This window comes from Salminus brasiliensis, chromosome 1, assembly GCF_030463535.1.
Source record: "Salminus brasiliensis chromosome 1, fSalBra1.hap2, whole genome shotgun sequence".
Taxonomy (NCBI): domain Eukaryota; kingdom Metazoa; phylum Chordata; class Actinopteri; order Characiformes; family Bryconidae; genus Salminus; species Salminus brasiliensis.
Window position 1 is genome coordinate 68,943,936 of NC_132878.1, and position 10,795 is coordinate 68,954,730.

General features: G+C 39.5%; 1 protein-coding gene across 1 annotated transcript; it reads right to left on the minus strand.

Annotated features, from left to right (window-relative positions):
- Window positions 1–1,753: 1,753 nt before the first annotated feature.
- Window positions 1,754–8,643, minus strand: znf770 (zinc finger protein 770). The gene is made up of 2 exons (XM_072656863.1): window positions 8,525–8,643; window positions 1,754–7,295 (listed from the first exon to the last, which is right to left on the minus strand). The coding sequence occupies exon 2, from the start codon at window positions 7,253–7,255 to the stop codon at window positions 3,554–3,556; it is 3,702 nt and encodes a 1,233-aa protein (XP_072512964.1). The 5' UTR covers window positions 7,256–7,295; window positions 8,525–8,643; the 3' UTR covers window positions 1,754–3,553.
- Between the last annotated feature and the right edge of the window lie 2,152 nt (window positions 8,644–10,795).

The following is a 10,795-nucleotide window of genomic DNA, read 5'->3' on the forward strand; positions in this document are numbered from 1 at the left end:
AAAAAAAAGTGATTTTGAAATTTACAGAATATCAAAGGTCAAGTTAAGGTTTACATTTGTTTATATGTTTTTAACACAACACAAAAAGAAAAAATTTAACATTTTGGACATTTTCTTGGTTAAGATGCCAGGAAATACATGGTGGGTTTGGGAAAATTTACTTAACTGTAAAACCTCTGAAAAAAAGGATTGCTTTTTCTTTATAGAACCATTTTGTTGTCATGGTCCTATACAAAACAATTGCTGTCAGCTAAACCTACCTATGAAGTAATAATTATGTCATTAGAAATCTCAACTTGAATGTGATAACTGTGAATTAACATTCTATGTTTACATCATATTTGGTTTAAATTAATTCACATTTTTCCATTGTATTCCACTTTCAAAATAACATCCAAAATAACTTGTAGGCAAAGGCAGTTGAGCACAGATTATTAAAATTCTCTCATCTCCATAAATCCTTCCAGGAAATAAGTTTATTATGATTATGCCATAAATAACTCATTTAAAAAAAAGGACCATGACAAATTATCTGCAATTAAAATATGTGAACATGTAGCTTTTAAAGGTCTATAGGGCTTCTCATTTTAAAAGAGAATGTAACAATGATTTTTACTGTAATGTTTTAACTCAATGTTTAAGGGCATACGTTCAACTTCAGAGTTTTTTTCCCTGTAATAAAACTCCTCTCACAGTTCAGAGTGTAGTAGATCATGCAAGTCACTTCCTATGAGAGTGGAGAATGTAGAATACTGGGTCAAACAACATCTAATCCTTTCACTATACTGGGACACAAGCGCTGCTATAAAGTTAGTCAGGCGTCTGACCTAGACTTGTGATCCTGTGTTCCTGATATCATGAGCAGGGCTAAAATGAACTTTCCTCTGGATTAGACCCAGCATCTACATCATCCACAGAATTATGTGAGCAGACGTGAGCTGGTTGTCTGGAGCAGAGCCACACTTCAGTGCTTTTCTCAGTTCAGTGAAATAAGGGAAGAGGACCTCATGAGTAAGACCTACCTACACTCATTTTCCCACCTCTAAAGAAATAAGAGGGTCAAGTGTCATCTAAACACACTGTGACCCAGTGGTCTTAATGTGTGTTTTTTTAATTACTTAAATTAAAGTTTCATCTGGATTATAGGGCTGCTGGGACATAACCCCCTTACACCTTTTATGGTCAGGGTATCTCATTTTTTTGACATTGGACTGTAGTGAAGTATGGAGTTCATTAAATATATAATTAGGGGTGAGAAATTCAGTTTTGAGGAAGTTTTTCTTAAAAAAGTTGACTTTGGCAGCAAGAAGCCCAAAAGGCCCCCTTTAACATAATGTTTCAAAGGTTGCATATTTATAATTTCATTGTTTTTGTGACAAATACAAGGCAGAGGCCTGTTCACTGGCAGACTGGCATTACGGATATTTGCTAACTATACTATTTTCCATTTTACAAATTTATCTTTCTATTATACTCTGATGTTTTATTATAATCCTATTATCTTAAAATAAAGGGTGGTCATTTAAGACCAAATGGTCATTTGAGGTGCCATGGTTCTATGTAGAACCACTGCCTTAACTGAAGAATCCTTGAATAGACTGAAGGTGGACTATATATATATTTAATGGGAAATTTCTATTCAAAACACTGTGTAGACCAGGACTAGGCTTAACCTCTGTCCTGGAAACCAGCCGGTGTGTTATACTCCACAGTAATAATGCCGTTTTTTAACAATACGAAGATACAACATGAATTTGCATTTACAATTTTTTATTTTGTAACAATCACTGAAGCAAGATATGCAAGGAAGGTTTCTTATTGCAGGTGACACAGCAAAAATGCTGTGTGTTGGTTTATGCATCTTCATCCTGTACATCCAAAACTCTTGTACAAATATAGTTCCATTTCACATGACCATTGTTCTTAAGGGTTTCCTGATTCGGCCCATAGAGTTTTAATCACACTCATACTCATACATTATGACAGATCAGAATTTGATGTTCAGTGAGGCTTGTTTGTTCTTGTTACCTACCACAGGTGATTTCAGGACCTGACCAAAAACCCGCCCTAACCCCACAAGCTGGGGAGAACTCAGTGGATTAGAAACAGGAAGTTCAGCACAGTTATAATTGCATTGACAGTTAAAATGCTGGAACACCGTGTGCCAGATATGAATGTTTTATGTCCTGGGATCCAAAAGTTCTATCCGCCAAAGCAGACAGGTACAGATAGAAAGTACAGCAATCTTCAGGTACATTTCTGTAATTGGAATTTGGGTCAGTTTGGGTAAAAAAAAAAAATGGGGAGATTTCATTTAGATCCATAACACAAATAATAATACCACAAGACCTCCCAAAGCCTTTGTGGAGTTCACACTGTTCCCTGATAGTACTCTGTGTCTCCTCCTTTAAAATAATAATAGTAATTATATTAATATTAGTACACTAATGTGAAAGGCAGGGTTGAAATCACACACATTACTAGTCTTAATGGGGTTGTGGCCTGTGCATTGGCCTACATTTCTTAAAGGTCCACCTTTGGTCAAATTTATTTATTGCATGTTTTAGAGCACAGTATCTATTTATTTGCTGAACTGAACACAACTATGAATTTTGTTGTAGAGGATGTGACATACAGTGCTTATAGCAACACGTCATGTGATCAGGGGTGCCTAAACTTTTGCACAAGACTGAACTCCTATGCAAAGACAGTACTAAAAAAATAAATACTCATTTAAATAAAATATCATTATTTAAAGAATCTGAAGGACACACCCCCAAGCTCCTAACCTTCAACACCTCCTATCAGTGGTAAGCACAAGAATAATCCTGGGTGAACAGACAACTGATGCCATCTAGTGCATGTAAATGGAAGTACAAATTCTTCAAATTTGTCCAAATGTTTGCAGACACTCTTTCTATTGAATGTATTCAGCTTATGTATTCATTGCTGACACAGATCTGCAAATACACACAAACAGCTAGTCTAGTCCCTAAAGAGAAGTACTGCCAATAGAATAGGTATGCCCCCCCCCCAGCATTGAGCTGTGGAGCAGTGGAGCTGTGTTCTCTGGAATGATGGTGGTGCTCCATCCAGTACTTTTAGGATGAGTTGGGGAGTTGAAGATAAGGTGGAGAGGTGAACCAATGAATGAGCAGGTGTCCCGATACTTTTGTCCATATAGTGTACATGGATCATAAGAAACAGAAAAGGCCCAAACAAATGTTCAGCTTAAACTTAGTGACCTTCTGCAAAGCATGATATTGACTCTACACAAACTTCCCCTCTCATTTCACATCCATAAAAACTGCACAAATTGTCCAGGTCATGATGTATGTCAAATATTTATAATGATATTTTCATCAATAAAGCAAACAGTGAATCAGTCCATTTTAATAAATTAACAGATCATTTAGATAGAAAACTGTACAATAACTCTGCCTGTAGTCCCATAGTTCCCGTAATAGGGTGTACACAGCCCAATTTCACTACGCTGCCCCCGCACACAGCCTTGTGAACAGCAGGCTCCAGACAGTGCCGAGTGCTGATTCTGTTACCTGTGGGACATCATGTGTGTTTTTAGATGACCTGACTGAGTAAATGCTTTGTTACACATGCTGCACTGGAACGGCCTCTGGCCTGTGTGGATCACGTAGTGTCTTTTCAGTTTAGATGGAGCTTCAAAGCTCTTGAAGCAAACAGCGCAATGATAGGACTTCCTCAGTCTTTCATCAGGACCCTGCATTGGGCATTTGTGTGCATGCAGTTTCTTTAATGTAGGAAAGCACTGGCTGCAGGCTGGGCATATGGGAAGGTCATTTGGGGGTTCCGTGAAGTTTTTCCCACAGCCTTCATCAGAAGCTTCCTTCTTAGGCCCTCTGAACTCTGAAGGTTCCTGTTGTTCGTAGCTGAACCCAAGCCGACAACAATCAGAAACAGTGGGAGATCTGTTGGAACAGTCCTCAGGAACACAATAGTGGATGTCCTGTGGATGCTTGTTGTCTGTTCTTTCCTCAAACTGACTGGGGTCGCTTGTCTTGCTCATCTCTGCTTGATCCAGACCGTCCCAATCCAGACTTCTGGATACCCCATCGGCACCAATTACAGAGGTGCCCGTTTCATTCTTTAAAGCAAGATGAACCAATCTGTCCACCTGGGGATCGATCTCTGACTTGATCTTGCTATCTTTGTGATCTAAACTGGATGGACTGCACTGAGCACTCAGGCCAAATTCTCCAGGATTCCAGATCAGAGGTGGCTCTTGGTCTGCGAAAGCATCCTGAGCCTGGTGTGCAATGGCAAAGCCTTCAGGTCTCTGCTGGTGAGGGTCTGGAACGCACTCCTGTTCTTTAGACACGGTAGCACAACCAGATGAGATTGGATCCTGGTGTGTCAGCAGGTTATCTGTGACCATCATTTTGTGGTTTCTTTTGTGGACCCACTGGTGGCACTGTAGATGACTTAGTTGCTTGAAGGACTTATGACAAACATGGCACTCATAAGGTCTGATGCCTGTATGGATCCGCAGGTGTCGGGAAAGCTTTGACGGAAAGTCAAACGTCTTCAGGCAGAAGGTGCACTGATTCAGGGTTTGCTTTTTATGGCTGAAAGCACTGGCAGCGGTCACCTTAGCTGGCATGGACGCATTGTGAGTTTGACCACCTTTGCTAACCTGGTTTGGAAAGTTGGCGTTTTCTGTGTCTGCCGTGCTTGTCACTGACAATTCCTCTGCAGACCAGGAACACGAAGGTGGAGATTTATTGAATGAACTCAGTTGCTGGCTTTGATTTTCCCTGCTTCCCATGAACACAAAGTCAGGTTCTGGTTTCTGCAGCAATGGAAGGAGCAATGGAAGGTTCTCGGAGTCTTGATTGGAGGTATTCATCTCATTCAAAAGCTCAGATGTCTTTGACGCAGCTGCAGTCTTTGGCAGAACAATCCTGCGCTTGTGACTCCCTTTATACATCATTTTCCTCTTAGCTGCGTGAACCTTCTCATGGCTCTGCAAGTGGCAGAGCTGTCTGAAGGACTTACTGCAGACAGCACAAGTGAAAGGCTTAATGTCCATGTGAATAAGCAGATGTCTGGAGAGTTTGGAAGGGAAGTCAAAGATTTTCAGGCATATCGTGCATTGATGTCCACACTCCTTGGTTGGTTTTGCTGTGGATGTGATGCCAGGAGCTTCAAAGGTAGCACTGCTCACATTTTCACTGGGTATGGCTGCATATGGGCGAGATGTGAGCTCTACATTATCTTCTGAGATACAGCCTGATGGTGGCGTGAAGCTATTTGAGGAAATATAGCTGTCTGTGCTCTCCGTCACTGAAGGCTGCTGACTATTTATAGCATCCTCTGTGATGTTCCTATTGGCACTAGGGCCATGTTTGCTCAATTTCTCCAATAGCTGAACCTCACTTGAGGCAGATTTACACGCCCCTTGCCTTTCCCTTTTACATCTGTGAACCTTCAGGTGAGATCTCTGTGTGAAAGCTCTGAAGCACACCAGGCACTTGAAAGGTCTTTGCCCTGTGTGGATCAGAAGGTGCCGTCTGAGTTTGGAAGGAGCGTTGAAGCATTTTGAACACACTGTACACCAATAGCCTTGTCTGCTGCGAGTGTCTTTGCTTTCTGAGCACCTGACATCCCTTTCCCAAATATTGTCGTCGGTTTTACACCCCACAGTACCCCCCAGAGACAAATTAGCACTCTTACTCAGGACAGGCATGGTTGATGTTTTACACTTATCTATCAAGCTGATTTGCTTTTGTTGGTGCTTTGCTGTTCGGAATTTCCTGCTAAGGCTGCTGCATACAAAGCGTCTTAGCCTGGTCTTTGAAGACTGAGGCTGATTGGTCAATCTGTGCAGCTGAAGGGAAGAGGTCCTTTTTTTCCTGGGGCCAGTGTGAACACTGTAATGTGCTTTCAGGTGAGCTAACTGCCTAAACGAGCGGTAGCATACAGAACACTGAAAGGGTCTCTGGCCTGTGTGAATAAGGCAATGCCTTCTTAGCTTGGATGGAGCACTGAAACACTTGAAGCACACTGGGCATTCATGCATCACTTTACCTCTGCTCAAATGTTCACCGTTCAACTCGTCCACATCTTTAGGTAACGACTCCACATTAATGCTGTTTTCCTTGGAGTTCTTTGTGACAGAGGTCACTGGGGGGTCCTCCTTAAAGGGTCTTTTTTCTCCTGCCGATTGTACCTCCCCAGTTTTGGAGCAATAGGCAGTTGTTTTTACGTTGGTATTGATCTGCTGACCATGGCCCTGAGGGGCACGCCCACTGGAAAGGTTTAGCGATTTGCATTTTGCCCTGTTCTGTCTCTGTGAAAAATGAGTGGTCAAGTGAATTTTCAGGTGCGCAAGCTGGCGAAAAGCCTTGGCGCAAAGCTGGCAGCCAAAAGGCCTCTCGCTGGTATGAATCAAAATGTGGCGCCGAAGTTTTGAAGGTGCAGAAAAGCACTTCAAGCAAGTGGCACACTGGTGTTTCTTTGGCGTTTTCTCCATCTTTTCCAGTGGCACTTGTCTGTGAGAGCTGTTTGATCCTGTGATGCCTGTTGGGAAATCCTCACTGGCATGAAATAAACCCGACTGTTCTTGCTTTTCCAGACTAGGCTCAGGCTCCGTTTTGAGCATTCTGCATTCGGAGTACTGTTCAGTTTGACAATCATTTTGGCAATCATTTTCTTTTCCAGCAAATCCACTGTAATTCCACTGTACAGTGTCGCACATCTGCTTTTTCGCAATACTGTCCTCAGTGTGATTTTGCTCCAGTAAAGAGGGGGTTACAGTGAGAGAGTCTACAGTACTTCTAATTGAGTTCTCAATCAGTCCCTGCTCCCTCATGCAATCGTCCTCAACATATTTCCATTCACTCTCATGTTGTGTCTGCAGGGCATTGTGCCACACACTGTGATTACCCAACTCTGAGTCAGACGAAATCCCAGTTTGCTCAAAAACGCTAGCCTGGGGTCTCACGTGAGGTTCATTACCTCCCTCTAAGGTTATGTAGGATAACTCCGAATGAGCTGCATCTGACACCAAATGAGGTCTCAGCTTTGCGTGACTCTCCAGATGTCTCTTCAAATGCGCAGACTGACGGAAGCCTTTTTCGCAAATGCAACAGGTGAAGGGTCTCTGTCCAGAATGGGTTAGCTGATGACGCCGCAGTTTTGAAACAAATTCAAACTTTTTCAGGCAAACTGGACACTGGTGCATCATGCTGTTCAGGTCATGAATCGTGCTCAGCATCAAGTATTTCTTCCCAGCGCTAGAGGCACAAAGCCTTCATCTAAAAAAAGGCAAGGAAAACAGAATGAAAATAAATACACTTAGGATGTTTCAACTTCAATTTTTCAGTGATTTAGTGAGCAAATGAAATACTGAGACATCTACATATGAACTTTTTGACAATACAGACAGTCCTCACATCACCGTTCATGATATTAGTTAACCTGGTACTTTCACTTTCCAACACAGGGTTCAGCTCTACAGCTTTTGTCAGCTGAAAAAAACACATGAATGGTGTATGGAATCAGGCATCTGAAGAGTTGGTGTGGCGCAACAGATTACACCACTACCTGCCACTGAGCTATCACACCATGTGGGAGACTGGGGTTCGATTCCCGGCGCTACACCAATAAAAGTCCTTGGGCAAGACTCCTAACACTACATTGGCCCAATTCTGGAATACGTGTAGCCTTTTAGGCCTTATGGATAAGAGCGTCAGCTAAATGTCATAAATGTAAGAGTTTAATGCCTTTAAAAGCTCAGTCACAGGCGGTAACTACACCAGTTCTGAACACACTGCCTAAGACACTGTTTTACCATGACTGTGAGAAACATTTACAATTGCGTATCATTAATATAGTGAAGGGACACATGCAGGACGCTTTGTGGCAAAAGAAAACACTGTTTTTTAGATTTACTGCTATTTCACCTTAAACATTTTATGTAAAAACCCAGGAGACATGTGTAGCCTCGCTGGTGGTTTTAGACAGTAAATAAATTATATATATATATATATATATATATATATATATATATATATATATATATATATATAAATATAATTTATTTATTGTAGTCATGATGACCCCTGGCTCCTCTCAATACCACTGTAAAGAAATGTCAGTAAGTTTCTCTACTATAGAGCTCACACCAAACCTCATTTGTGTTCATCTCAAACACTGAATTATGCAGAACATTTGGGAAAATCTGTGGACTTTCTCTTTAACAGAATAGTTATGATACAGTAACAACACTAAAACGTATAAGAGTAGTATAAGACCTGTAGGGGCCTGTTTAGAATCATTAAAGCTTTTTAAAGATCTGCAATGAAGCCCACAGTAAATGTGACCCTAAAATAAATGACAGTAAATCTTAGTAAGCTAGTTAGCTTTAGCTAGTTGAACTGTACAGTAATGAGAGCTGCTCATTCAGCAGCTAGCTAACAGCTAACAAGAGATCCATTCCCAGTTTACACTGTTATTACACCTAAACAGCAGTTCTCATGCTTACCGTGATATGTTATAGGTATAACCTGTGTTAAAATATATTAAAATAAAACTCAGTTCCATCCAAAATGTGTCTTTTTATGTCGAAAAACAGCACATCGCTCCAAAACACAATATCCGTCCTTCAAGTACGCCGGGTGGAAACAGCTGCTGTTTGAAAGGTTCCGCCTGTAACTCCATATCGTTTTCCAGTATAAAAGTCTCTTCTCGTCCATTACTTTACAAATGAATTCTAGATATCAATAACCGTAATCCACAGATCTGCTCTTGTGTGACACGTTAATGAGGTTTTTCAGTCATCTGGTTTCATCAGTCATACTGATAGTGTTTAGATACTTATTTGAATTATATAATTATATAATTAAATTATATTAATATATTATTTTAAAGAACAAAAAAAAAAAGGACAAATTACATTTTTTTACTTTTCAGTAAAGTCTGAATCGTGTGATTGCCATAATATGGTTATTAATAATAAAGCAAGGATGAACTAATGTATGAAATGTAGAACATACTCTCACCGAGAACCTTACAAGGCCCACGCCTCACCACAAGTGATGGTCATTCCATGGGCAGTGAGTAGCAAAGTAGAAGTGAAATATTTGTAGCAAACGGATTAGGTCTTGTCCACACTCAGTACCTTAGTGGGGCATCAGCCGTTATTCTAAATCCTGAACTTCCTGACAGTGAGCAGCAGGTGGCAGCAGTGCGTAACAAAGTCACGTATCTTATCGGACGTGTGCGCGCTCTGAAACGTGAAATCTGCGTTGCAGCAGTCAAATCTCATTTTCATGCATTTTGGCTGTGTTGTGCCTGAGCATTAGATTGTGACCCGATTAAATAATATATACGAGAAAATTTTAAGAAACTATGACATGTCTATACTGCTATATAACGCTGATATGTGTCTTAAAGTAATCTATATTACCTGTGTAGTGTCCTGTAGTGAACTATAATACTCTAAAATATTGGTATAGTGTCCTGTAGTGAACTATAATACTCTATAATACTGGTATAGTGTCCTGTAGTGAACTATAATACTCTATAATACTGGTGTAGTGTCCTGTAGTGAACTATAATACTCTATAATACTTGTGTAGTGTCCTGTAGTGAACTATAATACTCTATAATACTGGTGTAGTGTCCTGTAGTGAACTATAATACTCTATAATACTAGTGTAGTGTCCTGTCTTAATTAAAGTAATCTAAAATATTCGCATAGTGTCCCGTAGTGAACTATAGTAATCTATAATACTGGTGCAATGTCCTGTAGTAAACTATAGTAATATATAATATTGGTGTAGTGTCCTGTAGTAAACTATAGTAATATATAATATTGGTGTAGTGTCCTGTAGTAAACTACAGTAATGTATAAAACTGGTATAGTGTCCTGTAGTAAACTATAATACTTTATAATACTGGTGTAATGTCCTGTCATAACTATAGTAATCTATAATACTGGTGTAGTGTCCTGTAGTACACTATTGTAATATATAATACAGGTGTAGTGTCCTGTAGTAAACTACAGTAATATATAATACTGGTGTAGTGTACTGTAGTAAACTATAGTAATATATAATACTGGTGTAGTGTACTGTAGTAAACTATAGTAATATATAATACTGGTGTAATGTCCTGTAGTAAACTATAGTAATATATAATATTGGTGTAGTGTCCTGTAGTAAACTATAATACTTTATAATACTGGTGTAGTGTCCTGTAGTAAACTATTGTAATATATAATACTGCTGTAGTGTCCTGTAGTAAACTACAGTGATATATAATACTGGTGTAGTGTCCTGTAGTAAACTATAATAATATATAATATTGATGTAGTGTCCTGTAATAAACTATAATACTCTATAATACTGGTGTAATGTCCTGTCATAACTATAGTAATCTATAATACTGATGTAGTGTCCTGTAGTGAACCATAGTAATCTATGATACTGGTATAGTGTCCTGTAGTAAACTATAGTAATCTATAATACTGATGTAGTGTCCTGTAGTAAACTATAGTAATCTATGATACTGGTGTAGTGTCCTGTAGTGAACTATAGTAATATATAATACTGGTGTAATGTCCTGTCTTAATTAAAGTAATCTAAAATATTGGTATAGTGTCGTGTCATAACTATAGTAATCTAAAATACTGGTGTAGTGTCCTGTCATAACTATAGTAGTCTAAAATACTGATGTAGTGTCCTGTAGTAAACTGTAATACTCTATAATACTGGTGTAGTGTCCTGTCATAACTATAGTAATCTAAAATACT

Bases quoted from the DNA above. Each gene is read 5' to 3' on its own strand.
- znf770 (XM_072656863.1), bottom strand. From the start codon at position 7,255: ATGCTGAGCACGATTCATGACCTGAACAGCATGATGCACCAGTGTCCA.